This window comes from Neodiprion fabricii, chromosome 6 (assembly GCF_021155785.1).
Source record: "Neodiprion fabricii isolate iyNeoFabr1 chromosome 6, iyNeoFabr1.1, whole genome shotgun sequence".
Lineage (NCBI taxonomy): Eukaryota > Metazoa > Arthropoda > Insecta > Hymenoptera > Diprionidae > Neodiprion > Neodiprion fabricii.
The window spans coordinates 20,204,647-20,227,852 of record NC_060244.1 but is presented as its reverse complement, the minus strand read 5'-3'; the positions used below and the strand labels follow the sequence as shown (position 1 = coordinate 20,227,852).

The 23,206-nt window shown below is 36.6% G+C and overlaps 5 protein-coding genes across 6 annotated transcripts; 4 read left to right on the top strand and 1 right to left on the bottom strand.

Moving 5' to 3' along the window:
- Positions 1 to 918: 918 nt before the first annotated feature.
- LOC124185348 (actin-related protein 2/3 complex subunit 1A-B) lies at positions 919 to 3,683 on the top strand. The gene is made up of 7 exons (XM_046576015.1): positions 919 to 1,117; positions 1,256 to 1,383; positions 1,543 to 1,803; positions 1,907 to 2,197; positions 2,365 to 2,543; positions 3,215 to 3,484; positions 3,574 to 3,683. The coding sequence occupies exons 2-7, from the start codon at positions 1,317 to 1,319 to the stop codon at positions 3,610 to 3,612; spliced, it is 1,107 nt and encodes a 368-aa protein (XP_046431971.1). The 5' UTR covers positions 919 to 1,117; positions 1,256 to 1,316; the 3' UTR covers positions 3,613 to 3,683.
- LOC124185349 (cyclin-dependent kinase 7) lies at positions 3,174 to 5,984 on the bottom strand. The gene is made up of 5 exons (XM_046576016.1): positions 5,672 to 5,984; positions 5,527 to 5,586; positions 5,342 to 5,450; positions 4,815 to 5,260; positions 3,174 to 4,669 (listed from the first exon to the last, which is right to left on the bottom strand). Exons 1-5 carry the CDS (start codon positions 5,723 to 5,725, stop codon positions 4,322 to 4,324), a joined length of 1,017 nt encoding a protein of 338 aa, XP_046431972.1. The 5' UTR covers positions 5,726 to 5,984; the 3' UTR covers positions 3,174 to 4,321.
- Positions 5,985 to 6,303: 319 nt separating this feature from the next.
- On the top strand, positions 6,304 to 8,944 carry LOC124185344 (T-complex protein 1 subunit gamma). Its single transcript, XM_046576011.1, has 4 exons — positions 6,304 to 6,464; positions 6,555 to 6,616; positions 7,108 to 8,245; positions 8,343 to 8,944. The coding sequence occupies exons 1-4, from the start codon at positions 6,428 to 6,430 to the stop codon at positions 8,756 to 8,758; spliced, it is 1,653 nt and encodes a 550-aa protein (XP_046431967.1). The 5' UTR covers positions 6,304 to 6,427; the 3' UTR covers positions 8,759 to 8,944.
- A 148-nt stretch (positions 8,945 to 9,092) lies between these two features.
- LOC124185342 (death-associated protein kinase 1-like) lies at positions 9,093 to 19,387 on the top strand. Of its 2 annotated transcripts, XM_046576008.1 has the most exons (20): positions 9,093 to 9,660; positions 10,063 to 10,141; positions 10,438 to 10,550; positions 10,817 to 10,977; positions 11,103 to 11,223; positions 11,509 to 11,809; positions 12,053 to 12,101; positions 12,478 to 12,594; positions 12,774 to 13,046; positions 13,248 to 13,430; positions 13,528 to 13,642; positions 13,743 to 13,934; positions 14,111 to 14,352; positions 15,319 to 15,408; positions 15,637 to 15,801; positions 15,915 to 16,133; positions 16,281 to 16,460; positions 16,559 to 16,852; positions 16,990 to 17,312; positions 17,558 to 19,387. In XM_046576008.1, exons 1-20 carry the CDS (start codon positions 9,618 to 9,620, stop codon positions 17,718 to 17,720), a joined length of 3,423 nt encoding a protein of 1,140 aa, XP_046431964.1. In that variant the 5' UTR covers positions 9,093 to 9,617; the 3' UTR covers positions 17,721 to 19,387. The 2 variants fall into 2 exon arrangements, with proteins under 2 accessions (XP_046431964.1, XP_046431965.1); XM_046576009.1 differs by lacking the exon at positions 15,319 to 15,408.
- A 772-nt stretch (positions 19,388 to 20,159) lies between these two features.
- Positions 20,160 to 22,655, top strand: LOC124184290 (tropomyosin-2-like). Its single transcript, XM_046573829.1, has 7 exons — positions 20,160 to 20,361; positions 20,709 to 21,013; positions 21,136 to 21,269; positions 21,369 to 21,557; positions 21,666 to 21,741; positions 21,851 to 21,983; positions 22,130 to 22,655. Exons 2-7 carry the CDS (start codon positions 20,774 to 20,776, stop codon positions 22,210 to 22,212), a joined length of 855 nt encoding a protein of 284 aa, XP_046429785.1. The 5' UTR covers positions 20,160 to 20,361; positions 20,709 to 20,773; the 3' UTR covers positions 22,213 to 22,655.
- Positions 22,656 to 23,206: the final 551 nt, after the last annotated feature.

Below are 23,206 nucleotides of genomic sequence, written 5' to 3'. Positions count from 1 at the left end.
ATCGTGTTCCACCTCTTTCAATGTGTACTTTCCATCGCGCCAATTGTGATCTATCCTTCAATAGACGTGTCGATCTTTTGCGCAACGTGTTGATAGACCATCTTGGATGCAACTGCGCCAATTCGACAGCTCTTGCTTTTACGTCAAATGGTATTTTATTCCGCGTTACCTTTTCTTCGGTGTTACCTGCCAAAGGAGCATTAATAGTCTGCATGATCTTCGGGTTCGTTTCAACGCTGACTTCCTCGAATTCCATTACTTCTTCATCTTCAATGTCCCCGAACATGTCCATGAATCGTTTAAACATTTCTCTCCCTATCAGTACCGATCGTTTGCTTATCTTTACGCTCACCGTATCGGTTATGAATTTTGCATCAAGCATCAATTGCCTTAGGTGAAATATTCCGTCCGCCAATTCTTGCCTTTCCTCGTTAGTACTCGGACACCGCAACAGGTTGATATTGTCATCTTCTGTCGATCTTTTGTCGTCATTATGCATCATTTTCGAACCTTCCGAACTGCTTATTGCGGACTCCATGATGTGACATATCAGAGTTCCACAATCCACAGCAAATAAAACATACGTCGTCCAAGTTTAAAATACTTTTTAAAAAGAGGTAGAAATGCCAGTTTAACACAAAGGATACAGTTACGAATGAGATCGACCGCGTTTCTAGTTGGCCGACGGTACCTTCAAAATAGAAAATACACTGGCGGTTTCGCTCGCGATTCCTTTATGTTCATGGGTGTCTCCGGTGGATGGGCAAAGTAGTTTTCTTCAAACGTTTTGCCTTTAATCGAGAATACTTTGCCTTTCATCCACACAGGCATAGCGCTGATGTTGAACTAGCTCCAATTTTCGGTACGCTACCCGCGTACCATCCGCGTACCTCTGCCTACGTATGTGAGTACGTGCTCCGTGATTTGCCGTGATACCGATCCGTGCATTGGTCAGCGGCAGCAAGCGGCATTGACTGTTGGCTCATGATTAGCTGTCATCTGAAATAGGTTCTTTTTGTTGTTTAGAGTGATGTGATAACCCTTTACACTATTTTAAGAGGCATTTGGAAATTCGTGTTGACGGCCCAGAGTCCGCGAATTTCCAGCATTTCATTCGGTAAGCTTATTAGTTAGTACATACATAGATCGTGATAAAATCCCTCACAGACTAACCGCATTGGCCGCACCCAATTCACCTTATGATTCATTTTGTGATAAATCGTAATCAGAAACCTCTTGTCAAATTTATTTTCAGAACGATATTGCATTGCTTCAACCATCGTTAAACTGAATACAATTGTAATTTTTTATTCAATATGACGGAAACACACAGTTTTGGTGTCAGCCCCATAACCTGCCATGCGTGGAACAAAGATAGAACGCGTAAGTTGTCAAATTTAAAGCATGTACTTCATTCCGGTAAACTCCTTCAATTTATTACTTTGATCATTTTTAGTTAGAACTTAAACAAAATATTGCTGTATTATTATCAGCAGTAATGTAATTTGTCCGCATATAAATAATCAATCACGTTTTCAACAGAGTTGGCATTATCACCAAACAACAACGAAGTCCATATATATCAGCGATCTTCCAACGGATGGAAGTTGCTGGATATTTTGAATCAACATGATCTACGGGTTATGGGCATTGATTGGGCCCCAAATACTAACCGTATTGTAACTTGTGCGGTTGATAGAAATGCCTATGTATGGACTCAGGGAGACGATGGAAAGTGGAAACCCACTTTGGTTTTACTCAGAATTAATAGAGCCGCTACTTGTGTCAAATGGTCACCACTAGGTAGGGATCCTAAGTTTGATTTCGACATTTTTAGTTATAATCTTGGGGTCTAATTATATTAACGGTATGGATCTAATGTAAAATTTATTATTTATTTATTCAGAAAACAAGTTTGCTGTTGGTTCTGGTGCAAGATTGATCTCTGTGTGCTATTTTGAGGAAGAAAATGATTGGTGGGTGTCTAAGCATATCAAAAGACCATTGAGATCAACAGTTACTGCACTAGACTGGCATCCCAATAATTTGTTATTGGTTGCTGGATCAGCTGATTACAAAGTCCGGGTATTTAGCGCTTATGTTAAAGATATTGAAGAAGCCCCACAACCTGGTCCTTGGGGAACAAAGTCAAGTTTGGGAACTGCATTGGCCGAATTTCCAAACTCTCCAAATGGAGGTAAACTTGATTTCATTCACATCATAAACTTTCTTTTTGGAATTACAATCCTTCACCTCTTTAACCCCTAGAGCAATAATAAATAATATTTAAAGCAAATCATATTTGGGCCAACTTTGTTATTCATACAATTCAAAGGTCGGAAGTTTCATAATCTAATTTTGCAGGTGGATGGGTACACTCTGTTGCCTTTAGTCAATGCGGTAACAAAGTGTGTTGGATTGGTCATGACTCATCCGTTTGTGTTGCTGATGCTTCCAAAGGCAACACAGTTACACGCTTACGCACAGAGCATCTTCCATTTTTAAGCTGCATTTGGGTTGGGCCGAATTCCATCGTGGCTGCAGTAAGAACTCTAATAGGTTTCTCTAATGCCCATAATAATGAAATATTTACCAGACTTGAATCCTATTTACTTTTGTTCCAAACGCTTACTCATTACTTTGTAATTAACTCTTTTAGAACTGAATTAAATCGAGCAATAGAAATTTTTTTTTCCAGCGTATTTCGATTTTGTATCTTTCAACTAAGTTCTTCAATAATAATCCATATAGAATTTTCCTAAATCCATATTGAAAGTTATACAGATTTCTATTACAGTGGACATGTAATGTTTTTCAAGTTTACAACTTTGCATTAATAGGTTCTGAGCTTAAACATATTTTTATTCATGACATTTATGACTATGCTAGAAACATTCATTTTTTGTTTTTCAGAAAGAAAGTCAATTTTCAATAGCCTATGAAATTAGAAACAGATTCGAAAATTAGCTGTACTTTTCCGATGAGAAAATATACTTAAACGAAGGACAGACTTTAATATATTTTCTTTCAGATAGATATTGGAACTGTTGACGAAAAACATTCCTTAAAAAAAAATCGGATTAGTGAAACTGTTCATATGAATTTTTGAAATCTCTTGCCATTGGGATGGATAACCGTTTTGAAAGGGTTAAGAGAACTGTCAGAAAATTCACTTCCTTCAGCAGACAGTAAAAAATTGATATTTATTTTTCAGGGACATAGTTGTTCTCCTATGCTCTACGCCTTGGATGATAACGGCCAATTATATTTTGCATCAAAACTGGATAATACTCAAAGAAAAGAAGCCGGTGGACTTTCGGCTATGCGAAAATTTCAATCGCTTGATCGCCAAGCACGCATAGAAACAACAGACACTGCCCTGGATAGTATTCACCAGAATGCAATTACTTGTGTACGAAAACTACGAGAAGACAAATTTAGTACAAGTGGGTTAGACGGACAATTGGTCATTTGGGATCTGAAGGTATTGTATCACTTTTAATTTATGATCCTTTAATCTGAAATATTTAAATACCGTATCAGTTGGTTAAGTTTTTTTCGATTCTGTTTTAGACACTGGAGAATTCGATTGCCGGTCTCAAAATTGTTTGAATTATTGGAATTCAGTGAGCTGATAACATCAATTTGGTGTATAAATTTGAAATAAAATGTTCTTTAATTTAGACTTTGGAATAGCGTGATGTTGACTATCGTTTGAGTCTTCAACACAAATTGAATTTCTTACATACAGTCACCCAGTAATTACTAATAGTTGTTTTAAACAAACGTTTATGCCGAGTTATCAGTAATTGTTGTTTCATATAGAGCACATATACTGCTGGCTTTACGTTGTTTACCCTAAATGCACAGTACATATACATGACAAGTATCCAAATGTAGGTGGCAATGCTGTCTGAAGATTATGCATACGGAAACTTGTGTAAACATTTTTTTAAATTTCATGTCACCAGCCTGGTAATATATTTTTTAATAGTGATTTAAGTTACTAACAAAATAATGACTCTATTGAAAACTGAACATACACATACAAATACTTTCTACTAGTACCACAAACATCATAATACCAAACTAAAATCGTGAATTTTTGGTTCAGTAAATTATTGTAATATCTACAACAAACGCAAAGCAATATTGTTCCTAAGTTTCACAGCTTTGAAGAATGTGAGAAGTAGCTATGAATTATAATTTAAGGATATGTGAAAGTTCTTGAACTTCCTTGAATATTTGCAACACAAAACTAGGCGAACTAGAAGAGTTCCTTAGTATGTAATGTATCACATAGACCTAATATCTTTTATAGCTAGAATTGCAGTCTCTTCGCTAGTGATCCTCCATCCATGGATTCTAACAATTTTCTCTTGAGACTAGGTTTTTCCTCTGGTTCTTTCCTGATAGTCATGGGAAGAGGCAATTTTGATCCAATCGTTGGTGGTGGTTTATTACTAAAATAAGGCATCTGTAGAGCTTGATCACAAGTACAGCGTTCCAATGGATTAACGTTTAACAGACTTGTGATTAAATCTAACAGATCGTCTCCAGCCGCAGTGAAGATATGCTTCAGTGGAGTACCAGGAAATGGCTTGAACTGTATAAAATCTGGCAAATCCGTCATTCCAGGCCATGTTTCATCGCTTGGTGTACCCAGCGTCTGCAAAAATATTTCAACAAGAAAGATTGTACCATAAACTTATTTGTGTTGTATTTTTAACTACAGTATGTGATTTATTGAATCACTGGTATCTTTAGATCAAAACGCCCTATTTTATTGACTGAACTTGAATAATGATATGGACCTGGAATATTCTCGTTAGTTGATCCAAATCTGACTCTCCAGGGAGGAATGGGAGGCGTAACAGTAACTCAGCCAGTATGCAACCGATTGCCCACATGTCAACGCCAGTGCCATATAATCTAGCACCATACAGCAGTTCTGGTGCTCTGTACCACCTAGTAACAACTTGATGAGTGTATATTCTGTTTGGTGATCCAAAGAACTTGGCGAGACCAAAATCTCCTATTTTTAATACGCCGCTACTATTCACAAGCAGATTGTTGGGTTTTAGGTCTCTATGAAGTATCCAATTGAAGTGGAGATACTCAAGTCCTTGGAGGGTTTGGATCATATAAGATTTCACATTCGCTGATGTTAAGACTATGTTACTATCTTTTATTATAACTTCCAAGTCTGTATCCATGAAATCAAACACCAACGACACATTGGATTTATGACCAAAGACATCTGAAAATTTGTTATAATAAAAATTAGATAGGTACCATTCAATGATGGATAAAAACATTATTTGAACAAACAAGTACTTGCCTAATAATCCGATGATATTATCGTGTTTAAGCTCTTGCAAGAGTTTTATTTCTCGCAAGGCGGTACGATTAATTCCGTCCTTTGCTTCTGCTCGGCTTCCGACTTTGATCTGGAGAATAATGATGGATGATTATTTATTGTATATGTTAACCTGTCCGATAGAAGTAATTTTTTTGCTAAATCACCTTTTTCACAGCTACTATGCTGTCGGTCTCAGTATCTCGAGCTTTATACACAGTTGCAAACTGAAATTAAAAAAAAAATATTTATAAAATATCACTACTAATGCAACTAAAACGTGATAAATGGTGGCATCTGATACCAACTAACCTGTCCTTCTCCCAAGAAATCAATTTTCTCATATCTCCTCAATTTTTCCGTCATCGTTTAATTGAATTAGTATTGTGATGAAACCAAATCATTTATAATGAATCACGTTAAATGACTAGTATTCATTTTATGCCAAACGATTTGATGAGCTGTCAAATATGCTCCCTCTCACTTTTTCAGTATACGATAGTTCGATTCGAAAGATGCCTTTGAAATTTTTAAATCTCCGCATACATCATGCAGACTATACAAGGAGTAAGAACTTCATGTATACAAATTATTTCCAAAATTAAGAGGGCACTAGTGTTCTATGAGTATTGCGCCAGGCGTGGCGGGGCGGGGGGAGTACATGACTAGTGAAAACTTTACGAATCATATTGCAAGATTATCGGTTAGTCGATTTTGGGCATTCCTGTAACCTCTTTGGTATGCATCATGTGCGTCATCATGTGTGCTCGTATTGTCAAAGATTTGAAATCTCGAATAAATACGCATCCGTACTTAAATATGCCTTGTCGGATGATCCTCATCAACTGGATAGTTAGACACACGACAGATGATATTTCGTTTTTTGTACCAGTCTTTCGTGCTTGAACACCAGATGGGAGGTCGTTAGCTCTTCTTACATAGGATTTATCCGATGACTGAAACCATACCCACGTTTCTTCTAGAACAGTTCGTCTCACGCGAGATTCTTGAGCTGAACGCCCACCTTCGATATTTATTGGGAAGTTCGAACAGCGTGTGCAGTGAAAAATGTTTGGTCCAGGGTCAGCGCCTATTGTGGTTTTGAGTGAGTGTAAAAACAATGAAATTGTTATTATACTGTTAGGAAAATTTCCCGACGCTATCATACGCATAATGCCGTCTCTTATAATTGCAGGCCAAAACACAAAGCGAGATGCGGGCAAGAAAGTTCAACGTGAAAACATCCAAGCCGGCAAGGTACAAACACACCCGCCACACACATGACCAGTAAATTCTCCTTATACGGTCTTGCTTCGTCGGCACACCCACGTGCATTTTCGTCATCAATTTTCAGCACAAAATAGAAATCGAATAATTCCCCGCTACCTAACCTGATCTAACAGTCAATAATTATGACCGTTTTCTTGATTATACTGTTTAATATAGTTATACTAGTAAATTTTACATAAATCAAATGGATATGTACCAAGTGATGCTTCGAAGTCAGGATCACGACGATTGCAAAATTAGTCGCTAATCCCAGGCATTACAATTATTTAAGAACAACAGTAATATTGTAAACTTTTCACACTGATCATTTCATAAGTACATTGGAGAGGTTAATTCTGAAACGTGTAGCTTGAGAAACATGCAAATATCTTTTCAGATTCAACCTCTGCAAATATACAGTCCGCTTTAGAACTGAGATCATTTAAGACATAAATTCAATTATTTTTCTATTACCAAAGGCTATCGCTGATGTTATCAGAACATGCCTTGGGCCTCAGGCTATGCTGAAAATGCTGATGGATCCAATGGGTGGGATCGTAATGACCAATGATGGAAATGCCATTCTTCGGGAAATCACAGTTCAACATCCAGCTGGTAAATCGATGATTGAAATTGCGAGAACCCAGGATGAAGAAGTCGGAGATGGGACAACATCGGTAATTGTATTAGCTGGAGAGATCTTAGCTACTGCTGAACCGTTTTTGGAACAAGGCATGCATCCCACAGTAATAATCAGAGCGTACAGGCAGGCTTTAGAAGATATGATAACCATTCTGAATGATGAAGTCAGCACTGAATTGGATCGGAATGATAGAACAAAGCTAGCACAAGTAGTCAAATCATGTGTTGGGACTAAATTCATCGGTCGCTGGGCAGAACTAGCTTGTGACATTGCCTTGGATGCAGTCCACACTATTATGCTTGAAGAAAATGGCAGACGAGAGATAGACATCAAGCGGTATGCCAAAGTAGAGAAGATTTCAGGTGGCAGCATTGAAGATAGTACAGTATTGAAGGGTGTTATGGTTAACAAAGATGTAACTCACCCAAAAATGAAGCGCTACATTAAGAATCCAAGAATTGTATTGTTGGATTGTCCGTTGGAGTACAAAAAGGGTGAATCCCAAACAAATGTTGAGATTCTAAAGGACACAGACTTCACAAGGATATTAGAACTGGAAGAGGAACATGTAAAGAAAATTTGCGATGACATCATTGTTTTGAAACCAGATGTCGTATTTACTGAAAAAGGCGTGTCAGACTTGGCTCAACACTATTTGTTGAAAGCTGGAATAACTGCTATTCGCAGGATGCGAAAATCTGATAATAATAGAGTTGCCAGGGCTTGTGGAGCAACTGTTGTCAATCGCACGGAAGAACTTCGTGAAGAAGACGTAGGAACTGGTGCAGGGTTATTTGAGATAAAAAAACTTGGAGATGAGTATTTCTGCTTTGTCACTGAATGTGAGAATCCCAAAGCCTGCACCATTATTTTACGTGGTGCCAGTAAAGATGTGCTAAATGAAACTGAGAGAAATCTACAAGATGCTCTTCATGTTGCCAAAAATTTATTGGTGGAGCCAAAGCTAGTTCCAGGTAATTCTTACACCTATAATTCAGTGATCTTTATTTAGAACGATGAAATATGAGTCAAATTATCTCGGTCTTACGAAAATACTGTATTTAATTTCAGGTGGTGGTGCGGTGGAAATGGCAGTGTCTCGTCGTCTCTCAGAAAAGGCTTCAGGCCTAGCTGGCATTGAGCAGTGGCCTTATAAGGCTGTCGCACAGGCTTTGGAAATTATCCCGCGGACTTTGGCACAAAACTGTGGTGCAAATACGATCCGTACTCTGACAGCCCTGCGTGCAAAGCATGTTACCGCAAGTTCTACTTGGGGAATTGATGGCGAGACAGGATTATTGGTTGATATGAAAGAACGTGGCATATGGGAACCACTAGCGGTAAAGCTTCAGATCTACAAGACTGCAGTTGAGACAGCAATTTTATTGTTGAGGATTGATGATATTGTGTCTGGTAGCAAAAAGAAGGCTGATGACAATGAGGCACCTAAACCGAGTCAACTTTCAGAGGAGTCCATGAAAGATTAACTTGCTCCTTGAAATCAACCCTATTTCTTATCGCATCTTATTAATGCTTAGCTTTAAAAGATTACACCATCGGTGTTACTCAATTCTAATTACTTATTAATTCATTCAGCGTTTTTGAATTATACAATATCGTTCCACAGCATTGTAAGCATTTTCACTTGACAAAAATAAATATTTAAATACTGATGATTGACCCCCATATTTGTACGTGCTATGGCCAATGATTTATAGCTCAGTGTTTGTAATGTAATAGCATTTTATTTATAGGTCATTGTCAACATAGCGTATTAAATGATAATATTTGAAATATCTTATAATGTAATGACTATTTATGCCACAATGGCCCTGGCTTCCACCAATATCTTAATTTCTCCTGAAATTTACCAATTGAATACCGCATCGATGGAATTGACCCCGCAGCTGACTAGAGGTACACATGTATAATTATGTATAGTTTGGTCATAAGTAACATGCTATACATACACGTAATGAGTCGTAGTTTCGGATGTGCAGCGAATACAGAGATATTTTAAATTGTAATAAATTTGATTTCACCTGTAGGAATGTTCGATATTGTAATATGATATTTGACTGCGGTTAGCAAATAGCAGAATTCGAAATGTAAAAATGCATAGCGTAAGCATAATTAATATTTGGCTCGTTACTTCACAGCTAAGTAGTCAACGCTACAACGAACTTTATCGTCTGCTAGCCACTGCTAGCAACAAGGTGGCGTCAAGTATCGATTGTGTACGTTGTGTATAGGGCGGCCGGCATGTCGACGAATGCCACAGTTTTTACAATTTTCTGTCAAACGGTCGGCAAAGTTGTTGGCTAAATATCGAAACATGGACCGGGGATGATGCCAGGCACCTCGCGTCAGTTTGGAGCCTCCGCTAGTGGTATGTTTTGGTTAATTATGTGAAATTTCATTCGCAATGTAGGTGTCTTTTTGAATTACCAGATGTTTTCGAATTTTGACGTCTCCTAGCACTAAATCTGTATCTTAAATACCTAATTGTCTACTCTCCGATACAAGTAATTCTCTATATTTATAGTTACATTGTAAAGCAATATTTATTTTTTTTACTTAAATTAATCATATTGTATCGAATCAGTTATTCGATGTAAATAATATTATTTTACAAGTTCGAGTCGTAGATACAGTTCAGTTTGTATTTATTAAACTTGTTACACACCAACAAAGTGGTAACGGTAAAATAAGTATCCTTACTATGTTTTTTTTTCTATTCAGTTATTCCATTCTATATTATGAACAGCTAAAACCTTTTTTTTTCTTTCAGGACCAGAATGGGACACATTAATGGAGGTTCATCATGAACCTATCGAAAAAAATTATGAACTCCATGAGGAGATTGGAAAGTAAGATTCTTACATTTTAAGCAGAAGTAGTTTTAAATTTTTATAGGCTTCGCTTTCATTACAAATACATTTGTTACTGTTAATTATTGGTCTAGTTTTAAATTGTCACTGGTAAAATTGATTTTTACCTTGGAACTATAGACACTACGTTTCTTTGTCGTTATGATGAAGAGAATAAATTTTTTTTCAATTAGAAATTAATTTACAAATTATTGGTCATTGGATACTTACACTAAAACTTTTGGTATTGGTTATTGATACGTTGATGATCAATATATATTACTCTTTTGTTACAGAGGTCAATTTGCTGTGGTCAGAAAATGCATAGAACTAAAGACTAACGCAGTATTTGCTGCCAAGATTATGAGGAAGCGGAGGGTTGCCAGGGGAGTAGCCACAGCTGATATTGGTACCTAATGCATATATTTCCTAAAGTATATTTCTAATATTTTCCGTTATTTAGCATAGAGTTTTTTTTAACGCTTTTAGTTTTGTCTAATAATAAATAAAATATCAATTTGTAGTCGAGAATAGACCAAAATATAGGTAAAAAGACCTTCAGTTCATTAAGTATGCAACAGATATTGATACAATATTGAAAGTTGATCAGCTTATCTCTGAAACCACAAATATTTTAGTTAGATCTATATTTTTTCTTATCAATTATGATTTCAGCAAGAGAAGCAGGTCTTTTGGCAAGATTGAGACATCCAAATATCGTGTCTTTGCACAAAGTTATTGACACAGGTACAACTGTTGTTCTCCTATTAGAATTGATTACCGGAGGTGAATTGTTTCATTGGACACCATCCAGCGAAGTTGAAGCTACGCACGTGGTTTGTCATGATACTATACCTCTTGCAGTTTTCTCATATGTAATGTAATGATGTATACTGTGAAATTGATAATTATGAATTAATTGTGAAATTTATATATCGATATTAAGATTATTTTATTTCAGGTGCGACAAGTTTTACTGGCTTTAAGTCACTTACATTCCCATCAAGTAGCGCATTTGGATATTAAGCCTGAAAATATACTTTTGTCTACACCCCCACCCATGCCAAGCATTAAGCTAATCGGTTAGTTTAATTTCATTAATGCCTACTCCTCCTATCACCAAGGGTAATCTTTTAATTAACCCAAATACTGTATGCAATGCAATACTTTAGGTTTTACTAGTGGTTAGTTACAGAAATTTTTAATCATTACAATTTAGATTGATATGCTGAAAACATATATTTTTTTCATTCCATTTACTTAAAATTAGAACCTAATTTTTCTTATATAAAACTGGGACTAGTATTGAGTTTGATTATTTTTATCTGTGAGTTTACAATAGATTAATTGACATTGCCTGAATGTAGATTTGGGACTTTCTCATCGTTTGACACCTGGTTCGGAACATCGAGCTCTCTTTGGAACGCCAGAATTCGTGGCCCCAGAAATTGTCAATTACGAACCTCTTAGTCTTGGAACAGATCTATGGGCTGTTGGGGTCTTGACTTATATTCTTTTGAGTGGAGCTTCACCATTTTTGGGTGAAGATAAGCAAGAAACATATGCTAACGTTGCTTCCTGCCAATATCAATTTGACAATGAATACTTTAGCAGTGTTTCTACACTAGCCAAGGATTTCATTCAGTCTTTATTAGTCAAAGATGCAAAGTAAGTTTACCGAATCCTCCAGTTATTTATTGACGCAATCACTTCAAACATCCTAGTGCATGTTGGATTTTTCCATTCGATGGTTCACCTTTTTCTTGACCATACTGATACTCAATTTTATTTCAATCTTACGAACCGTTCATTTTTATTATGCCACATGGCAGAAGCATGTTAAAATTAATTAACTTTGGCTTGTGTTGTACATTTTGTATGAACCGAAGAAAATACATATTATGTTTTCAGGGAAAGAGGCAGCGCGGAATCATGTCTCAAGCACCCATGGATAATGACGGTGTGTCCCAGAATTCAAGAACTTAACAATTTTCGTCAATAAGTACTGTCTTGTGTCTTTCAGTTGTCATCCTAAATCATTTTTCCATAATTCGAATGACGTGCATCGCAGTTTATTGAAAAATAATATATTATTATTATTAAAGAGACTGAACAGTCTTCAAAAGTCTTAGATTACAGTACTTCATTTGATGAATCCCTGGAGTTAATAATATATTGGCATTAAATTTCTAAACATCAATTGCCTGAACTGTGAAATCCTTTTCTACTGTCATTACTTGACTGATTATGCCTTGCACCATTATAGATACTGTTGGGGTGTAACTTGGCACATTTTGTGATATAAATAAATAATACGAGTATTTTATTCGTAACAGGGCTCTGACGGACCTCAGGGTCTCAGGGGAGCTATGATGAGTGCTGTTAAACGTGGATGCATAGAAGCTGTATTACAGTTACTGCAGCAAGGAGCACCACTCAATGTAACGGATTTGGTAATTTTCTCTCACTGTATGCACATATATTGCAACAAATGTGTAAAAAGTATATCTGTTTTGTCAAGAATGGAGTTTATCAGCTTCAGTATTTCCAGCAAAATTGATAATTATTTTTATTATCTCATTAAACCAAACAGTATTATAAATGTTTTAAAAAATGAATATTTATCGTTCAGAAGGAAGACACGTTGTTGCACACAGCTTGCGAAACTGGCAACGAATCGATGGTATCATTACTGATAGATAACGGCGCAGAATTAGATGCTGCCAATAAAAAGGGTTTGACTCCGCTGCATGTGGCCGCTCGGCATGGTCATATTAATTTGGTGCGGTTATTGTGTCATGCCGGTTGTGACGTAGATAAAACTAATCGCGGAATTCGAGCTGATGTGACAGCAATTAAACATGGTCATCTTGAGATAGCCAATTTGTTGGACAAATTGAGAAATGTAAGCAACTTTCAGAATGGTGATTGAGCCACAAAATTATTGTAGTATTAATTATGCGTTAGTTGCATGCGGCTTAAATTCAAGAATCAATTAAGCAATAGCTTGTTTCTGATTCACAAGTTATTTTTGGGCCTGATGTAGAAATTAGGTTCTTAGGTAAGCAAAAGTTTAAAATAACATTGAAATGTTGTATTACCCTAGCCAGTGCAGAGGGATAATTATATACGACAACTACAGCCAACCCAAAGACCCATAGAACGTCTTCATATCCGACTTTTGGGGCATTGTGCGTCGGGAAAATCATCTCTAGTACGTTCTCTCAAGTCAGGTCTCTTCAGTTTTGGATTTTTCCGAAGATCCCGGAGTCAGAACTGTACTGCAAAAGTAGGCATTCCTATGTGTAGTTAATCACCTCTTAATTAGAAATGATGGGAAGAAATCAGACGTGACATGCAATCTTTGATATTCATATTACTTTTAGAGAGAACCAAGTATTGAATTGGATGTAACCAGCAAACACGGCTCCTTGAGTTTCGAATATAGTGACAGTGAATATGAAGGTACTTTGGGGGTGGAATGGAGTCGTGGAAACGCAGGTAATAAAATGTGTCTAGAGCTAGTTGTGATTCTCACAAATGCGTGAAGAGTGGAAGTCGACTTCATATTTGGGGCTTCATTGAAAACTCATTTGTTCAGGAGGTGATTGTGTGTTTTGGGAGTTATGCGGCCGTGAGGAATATTTAATAGCATACCATCATGTTTTGACATATCAACAGCCTGCTGTTCACCTTGTTACAATCAGTCTCAGAGAACCATTAACTGTTCAGGTACAGCAAGCAAGGTTCTGGCTGCGATACATTTTAGATCGTATTCAACCAACCAATATCGGTATGCACCACTCACTGTAATTGAATATGTACAATTCCGTTACTTCTTACTAGCATCATATTTTACAGTACAATTTTATCAACACTATTTTCATTACATTATTAATTTTTCACAATGTACTTTATGTGGTAGCTATATAATCAGGGATATGTAAAACTGCCTTTTGTGTGTCACAGGATTTGGGGGCAGATGTAGTGATGTGAAAGTAATATTAGTTGGAACTTATGCTCCTGAAACTCCAGTTCCTACTTCTAATGGAGTAAGCCTTCTAGCTCCACTCCTGCCCCTGTTAAGTGAATACATGTCAATTTTGGGAGATGAACCTCAGCTGGTTGCACTAGATGCAACGAATCCATCCAGCCCTGGACTTAAGCTTCTTAGAACCTATTTAAATTCCATCAGAGCACAATTTAATGAGGTGAAATAGTCGCTGCTTCACTTTTTATTCAGTTTTTCAGTCTTATATTTTGTCACAAATAATAGGAAAGGACAAGGTTTGTTTGGGAAACTAATGTAATAAGTATGGAATTATTGTGTAAGTTTGTGACAAATACCAGCAATTATTGAGTACAAATAACTATATTAGAGTATCCTTATCCTTTCAGTATTTACATTTTCTGGGTATACATAACCATCATTTATTATGGATTTTTATTACCTTAAATTGTTATTTTTTAAACTTGAGATACACTATTCTATGCATGATTTCATGGCATGAGTTTTTGCTCATATATCATTGGTCAAGGAAGGAATTGGAACAAAACAAGATCCTTTTGTAACATCGCGTTCCTGTAAGTTTGTTGCATAATTGGCTTTTCATATGATGTTATGAGTAAAGTTACTCTGATGGCTACATAGCAAAAGAGTCGGAATTCTATGGTTAAATGCAGATTATAGGAGGTATGCTCTTTTGCCATATAGCTTGAGAAGTAACGTTTACAAGTGTGTTGAAATGATCTCTTTCAAGCACACTTGAATTGATATTTTAAATTCAGACATCATAATATATATTTGATCACATCAGTAATTTGCAGCAAGACTCATTTTTGCGTACCTATATTTATGTAAATTGGACTACAAGACGTATGATATATATCTATTTGTGTAAGCTTTGACAAAATCCGTCTTATAGAATTATCATTGCATTTGTACATACATTAATTACGTTTTGAAACTTTGATTCAAGTAATTGTTATCACCTGAGTGCAAGAACCATCTTACATTATCAGTTTCCTTCGCTATTTTACATATTAAGTAAAATTATTCAATACTTAAAAAGTGCTCTTTCTCGATGTGAGTCCAACCAAAGAAATATTTCCCTATTATTTTTCTCACTGTGAAAGTTGATTAACTGCAGCTTTAATGCATGCAATGCATGGTGTAGGGAGGAGGGGGAGCTACGGAAACTTTTCGTCAAAGTCACGACTCGAGTGCCGCACCCACGTACGCGCCCTTGGCAAATCTTGAATTGCAGGTTGATGATTTTTTTTATTTTGAGATGACAAATATACTTGTATTAGTTTGTGAAATTTTAGATGCATGACACTGTATTTTTTACATGGAGCATGTTTTCCATAGTGTGCAATCTTTGAATACCAAGAAGCTTACAACTTGTGTGCGTTTTGCTTAATATAGATTTATGGGGGTATATGTAAACAAATTAAAAAAACAACAATTTCCAATTTCTCTTATAATTTTATAGGGAGCTTTGCTATGGACAGGGCTGGTAGAAGTATGGAGGTCACATTTGCAGACCATGGAAGAAACACCAGTTATGTTAACTCTTGAGGAGCTATTGGCAGACGTGAGAAAAGTTAATCCTTTGACATCTTTAGATCATTGTAGACAACTTGGACAACAGCTACAGGTAACGTACTATGGCATACTCTTCAAAGTTCAAGCAGTCGGATACGTTTTTTATTCTAAAATATAGTGAGAAACTTTATATTTCACTGGTGGAATAAGCTGTCAATGATTCAGGCCTTAGGAGAATGCGTACTTCTACCTGATGATTTGGTAGTACTCAATCCCGAGTGGCTTTGGCGAGACGTTATTGGTTGGCAATTGAGTCCAGAACACAGAGGTCGTTTGGGAGGACGTACTACCGGAGTTTATACAATGGATGACTTTCAAGCTAGGTGTCCTTGTCCAGCTGCTCAAGCACTGCAAGCTCTCCAAGCTATGAATCTCTGTATACCGGTAAGTTCATTGCTAATATTAAGAAATTCGGATTTTTTAAATAATCCTGCTATGCATTATGGCTTGAAAAGTAAAATTAATGATCTGTAAATGAATACATTCAATATTGGAAAGCATATGTAATTCGTAATAATACTTCATTCACAGTGTGAAGTTGACGAAGATGAAGTGGAGTTTGAACTTCCCTGTTTGAATTTGATAGAACGATTGCCTGGCCTTTGGGAACCTTGGAAGTCTTCTCCTACAACCTTGCCCCATGCAGGATTGCGGTTTTGCCTAGGAGAAGCGTCATTATACCACTTGTCACCTATATTTCCTCATTTGCAGGTGAGATATCTGGAAAAGATGAAAAACTGTGTCGTCATTCTCGTATGTTGTCAGTGTGCCTGGAGTTTTTTCATTCATACCTATTATTAATTTCTAAGGCCCAGTTGCGAAAAATCACACAGTCTTGGGACCCTCGCGATTCGGATTTATATCAGTGGTGGCGGGGATCAAAGTTATGCGTGGGAGCCTGTGAGAGTATAGTTACTTTAGAAGAAGAAGATCAAGGTTACATAGAGGTAAGAGTTCGCGGACCTCGAGGAACTAGCCGTCAATGTGCAGGATTATTCAACGTCATTCTTGATGCTCTGGATACCACTGTGGAAATTGTAGCTCCGGGTATGCTGCTAGAAAAGCATTGGTTAAGCCCCAGTCAGCTTCGAGACTATGATGAGGTTTGTTGAGCTCGGACTACGTTTATTTGCTCTGTGCAACACATCTTAAACAATCCCTTTTGACCACAATCTTCAGTGATGCACATCGCCTTTTGTTACCTTCTGTACACCTATTAATAGAAATGTTCTTTTTCTAGGTGATACATAGCTGGGAACCAGCAACGTTTCTTTCAGCACTGATTGATTTGAGCTTAGATGAAGCGATAATGAAGAATCCATTCAATGGGCAGCAAGAAAGTATTTGGGAAATCGTTGGGTTTGGTTTATCATTAAACCATGAAACAATATCTGGTACACGATTACCAGTAAAGCAGATAAAGGCCAGTGTCCAAAGACGATTAGCCCAGATGCTGGATCCTCCAGAATCTCATGGCAGAGATTGGTGTCTCCTTGCAGTTAGGCTTGGTCTTGGTGATCGAGTAGCACAGTTTGATAGTACAACAGATAGTCCAACCCTACGGTTAGTATTATACTTATATTTCCACTCACAATAAGTTAGCAATCTATCAAACTGAACCGTGTTACTTTAATTTCACATTTACCATATTACAAATGTGTATATAAAACCGTGTGGTTTGATGCTGTTAATTATTCAATATGCAAGAATAATTTGAATTCTGCGGAACACAACATGTGGCCAAAGTTGTAGCTTAGCCATAAGTGATGAGTGATTTACACATAGGGTTATTAATGACTTTTCCTCAGACTGCTGAACTGCGCTGGAACTGATTCCACTGTAGGCTCTTTAGTCCAACAGCTTCAAGCGTTAGGACGCGAGGACGCTGCTCAACTGCTGTTGTCGCACACACCAACACATTATATGTCAACTTTGATTGATTCTGAAACTGGCTCTAACTTATCCAGATGACGATACAATGATTATAAATACCAAATGAGCACATTTTAAGGCTTAAGAATATTTCTTACTGAATCTCTATTCGATGAAATTTGCCAAAAATTCAATATTTCCGCCCATGCTTTGAATTATACTTTCAACTTAGATAGGTTATTGATGAATATTGTGTCATATGGTGATAAATTTAGGAGTATGAAATACGAATGGTCCTGAAGTCTGATTCACATATTGATTATGTTGATTTGAATTGTCTACTTATTTTAAAAAAGAAATATCTACGGTGTCAAGTGTGTTAATTGCAAAACAAATATTGACCAAATTATATGTCTATTGCAACATGAGTTTCATCTGTAAAATTTACTTTACTGAAACTGTTCATCATTGTTAGTTCCGTTATAGAAATTCAAAGTTGAAGTATTTTCAGTCTACTCCATTAAATTTATAGAGCGTTATGTGTATTTCTGAATACGATTGAATCGTATTACTTTCGTGCTAAAATACATGTTCTAGTTAATTTAACCATTAGGTATTTTGTAGTGAGTATTGCTACTTAATAATAAGATGTTCAAATTTTTTGCGTGGACAGTGAATTACGATTTTACCCATGAATTGCCGAGCAATTTATTTACGTACTTAATGAACACCAGTTCTATCTCAGTTTAGCATTGGTAGCTTTTACAACTCTGATATGTAAAAAGAGTAATACCTGTGACTGTTTCTTATTTATTCAATATTCTCTTGAGTTTCTTATAATATTTGATCTCAATAACATGAATCTGTTCGAGTGAATTCACTATGATGTTAAGACAGTAGAAATTCAAGTAGTATATCTTGTTCATGACACAAATTATTCGATAATGATAACAATTAAATCAAAAGCAATATTACAGACTGACTGGTACTTAAAACACTTCCGATCAATGAGTTGCAATTTTTCAATTAAAATGTAGCTTACACATTGTTCATTTCCCCAGTTATTGGGTAAAATATTACGGAAAATGGTCTATAAACTGCTATCTTACTTACTGACTTGAGATGGTATTTTGTTCTTATGGCACAACGTCCAAGATATCTTGAATTTTTGCTTGAAAATCAATCGAATTCTGTCACATAAGGCGGTAGTATGTCAATTTGACATATAGCCCTCCTTGTCTGGCAATGTGCCAAAAAAATACGAAGGCTTGTTTTCTATGTGGATACGTTACCATTTCCGGCCCTATGATTGTAATTACGTGTATGTTTCGTTGTACGTATTAAATATAAGTAATATACGGAGCGCTTACTGTGGTACGATTACTTATTGCAAAGTGTACTTTACATTTGAACTATTGTTGTTGATGCCTTCACTATGTGCCATGAGCTCAGTCCACTCACAATAAGCACCATGTCTATAATTAATACTTGTTATATTTAATTTATTAGAAACTTATATGGGTAACGTATAATTAAGTAGTATCAAATTGACGATAACCGTTGAGATGGTCAAAATATTCAAGTTGTGAATTTACTTTTTGAGGCATTAAGATTGAATTATTTGGCAGGTTGTGCAGTTTTTCTTCTTTCTCTTGATACTTGTCTCGGAGAATTTGGATGCTGATCATTCTTTGTTTGTAGCTTTTGTGTTTGTCAATACATGATGGTATGGATTTAAAGTAAAACATGATGATCAATTACTAGAATAAATTTACAATTTATTATAAAGTGAATTCTGCGGTGATTAGTGATATGAGGTGTCACAAACACGTGATTTATTAAAATCTTTTATACCACTTTATAAGCCTAAACTTTCACTTGAAAGGTAACGAAAAGATCTTAAAGAAAAAACGTAAGTAGTGATAGTAAGTTCAACTCAGGAATAACAGAAAATCGTTATCACAACAATTTGGAATACAACAAACGTAATTCACAGATAACTCAGTAAATAACATCTCGAATATTGACAGCTTTGTGAATAAATAATTTTACTTACATAGAATATAATTCAACGATAATATTATGAGATACGTAATACGCCATCCCGTAAGAAACATTGTACCTAACAGTAAATTATATCTGCTTAAATGTAAATACGGAACTATATACTACGTATCACATAATAGACCGTTGAATGCAAAAGCTGGTATTATTTGTGTAATTGACATATTCCCAAAATTAGTCTTTCTTTAGCGTTAATATTGAGATGCACGTAGATCGAACATGTGGTACTGGTGGGATAAATGCGATGCGAGCGATCTTGAACGTTAACTTTCCGTACATATTGCCATATAAGGTAGGATATATATGTATACTCTCGATAATATTTTATCTCAGTTCTTATTTCGATTCCAAATCATTTGTCGCTGTTTACAATGAGATTCGACATCGTGTTTAAAGAGTACTAAGATTCCTTTGGCCTAAAATAGAATGGGGAGGTGGAGATCGCATTTCGGTTCTTTAGTGCAGCGACGAGGGTTGACCGGCAACGAGCCCAGAGGAAATCGGGATCACAGCCAAGACGCATAGCAATTATAGAATTGGATCGGATTGGTTTGGATCGCCCGAGGAGCCTTATGCCGTTGCTGCATCTTCGTATCGTTTAGTTTTATTTTAGCTTAGCATCGGAAGGCATCCGGGTGTGTTGAATTCTCCATTGAGGTCCAGCTCCTCGCAAAAAGTAAGTTTGTCACAAAATCGCATCTTTTCAAAAAACCTTTTCCGGCTTCTTTATAGATACCAAAGATAGCTTCGATCTCAACTTAGGGTCTTCCGTAAAATCGGGTTAATGGAAATAATAACGAATGTGTTGAAACTCCGATTTCTGTTCATTGGCTATTCATTTTTCCCCCAAAGTGTATTATATAATATTTCAATAGTATCGTTTCCAACAAACGGCAATATTATCCTGGGCAAGTGATTACCGCACCTTTAGACGTGTTTCAACATATCCTAGGCTCGAGACTATTTTATACCGGCAAAGTTGAAAAATACCGACTCTGGAAATAAGTCAAGTAACATTTCCAGCGTCAGAGGAACAACGCTGGTATCAATTTCCGTAAACGCTAAGAGATTAGAAAGCAGGCACCACAATGGACGCGATCAAGAAGAAGATTGCAGCTCTGAAGCTGGAGATGGAGGCCGCTAGTGAAAAGGTGGAAACTAACGAGAACAAGGCAAAGGCGGAAAATCTACGTGCCGAAAAAACAAACGACGAGGTCCGAGACCTGGGCAAGCGTCTTGCACAGCTAGAGCGTGATTACACTATCAGCAAAGCCAACCTTGAGCAATCTACCAAGGCCCTGGAGCAGTGCGAAAAATCCTTTTCGAAGGTAAGTACATCTACATAAATTCTGTATAAATCCAACTGCGTGGTACCAAGTTGAGTACTTCTTTTCACGTGTACAGAATTAGGATTGTAATTTTTTTAAATGAAATTTTGCTGTATTAAAAGGCGGAGCAGGACCTGTCCGGATTGACGAGGAGGGTCCAGCAGATTGAACAGGATCTTCACAAAAGAGAGGAAACGCGTTTGACAGCCCAGATAAAATTGACGCGGGCAACCGAATTAGCGGATGATGCCAAACGGTAGGTAATTCTTGGTTTCTGGTTTGTAGATACAAAGTAATAAAGTTCAAGATGTGCGGGGATTCAGCTTCACTTATTGGCCTTTCCATTTTCTTACAGAATGTGCAAAGTATTGGAGGACAGGAGTCGGCTGGACGAAGAGCGCATGGAGAAGTTGACGGCAGAGTTAAAAGATGCGCGACTACTGGCTGAAGATGCGGACCAAAAATCCGACGAGATTTCAAAGAAACTGCAGTTTGTTGAGGAAGAATTGGAAGCCGCCGAGGAGAGAGTGAAGACTAGCGAAGCGTTAGTATTGATTTTGAAGCATTCCGACACTTTGATAGAGAAATTAATATTTATAGTTTATTCAATCAGCATGAATTGTCAGATTTAATTTCAACGTTTCTGCCGTAGAAAAATTGTAGAGAGAGAAGATGAGCTGTTCATTGTACAAAACATAGTAAAGTCACTCGAGGTCTCTGAAGAGAAGGTACGTCATACCGATATATGTATTTTGCGTTCACTGATCAGACAATCGTACGAGTTTTGCGACCCTGTGATTCGTGAATCTGCAAGTTGACGAATGAAAAATATTTCAGGCCAATCAAAGAGTGGAGGAATTGAAAATACAGTTGAAGCAACTAAAGGCAAAGTTTAAGGGAACTGAGAAGCGGGCGATCGGTGCAGAACGTACCGTAAAAATGTTGTTGAAGGATGTTGAAATGAAAGAAGGTATTTTCCGGAATGTTTTGTTAAATCTTCGCAAAAGAATTTCCGTATTCCGATATTGGGAATCGCGTGTATGCGAAAATTTGGATGATGAGTTTTTAAACGATCGGTACACAGCGATATTCAGTAATCGAATTTCTGCATTCCAGACGAACTGAGAGGAGAGAAGGAAAAGTTCAAAGCCATCTGTGACGACTTAGACTCAACTTTCGCCGAGATGACAGGATATTAATTTTTTCTCTCCATATATCACGTTTATTGTTATTTTCTATGAGGCAACACGCAACGCAATGCCTACGCCTGCTTAAATACATCTTGTATTTTTTTTATCGCTTGACAATTTCGCTATCATTGGCTTCGCTGGAGAATATCACCTACATCGGGGTTTCAGTTTTAAAAGTAACCAACAGCTATGCTTTATTTAGTAGTTAATTCATTCATGAAGAATGCAACTACTATGCTTACTGCTGTGCGTTTGATTACTTAATGTCAACGTTAATGTCAAGCTATTTTCATTAAGAAAAGGTGTTACTCAACCGAATAGCGATACTTCACAATTTCGTTTATTTTTCAGCAATACGATCCCTCGACTACACGAAACAGAACCTTCAACATCTTCAAATTATTTTTCTTTGTGTATTATTATTGATTATATTAAATATATAGATGTATAATATATATACACACTTAAAAATCATCGAATCTAAATAAAAGTAAATATATAATTTGACTCTTTTGCAAATTTATTTGCTACTCTACGGAAGGACAATATTTTTAATAATTTTCTCACATATCGTCCGGTATTTTACTTATTGTTACTGAGTACAATGCGTGATATCCCCGTTTGTATTATTATAAATTAATTATGATAAAGTACATCGAATCTGTAGTTACTTTATGGGCTCTGCGCAAATTCGTTGCCACCGCACTTGTGAGTTCAACTGCATCAGACGCATATTCATTACTGGTGGGTAAAGTTATAGTACCATTAGTATATTATTTTTGTTAATTAGCTTAGATAAGTATGTTATGAATTCACTGCCTGTTCAGGAACCATTGTAGAAGTTTTTCCACGATTTTTTTTAGTTACAACACTCTAACCACGTACAAACGCATATGACGGAACTGGTTATGAGTACAGTCAAGACACGCAACTGTATTGATGAGCAAATGGACTGTTGAATTGAAGCTGGCCGTATGAAACGGAAAATCTTGTTACATCACGA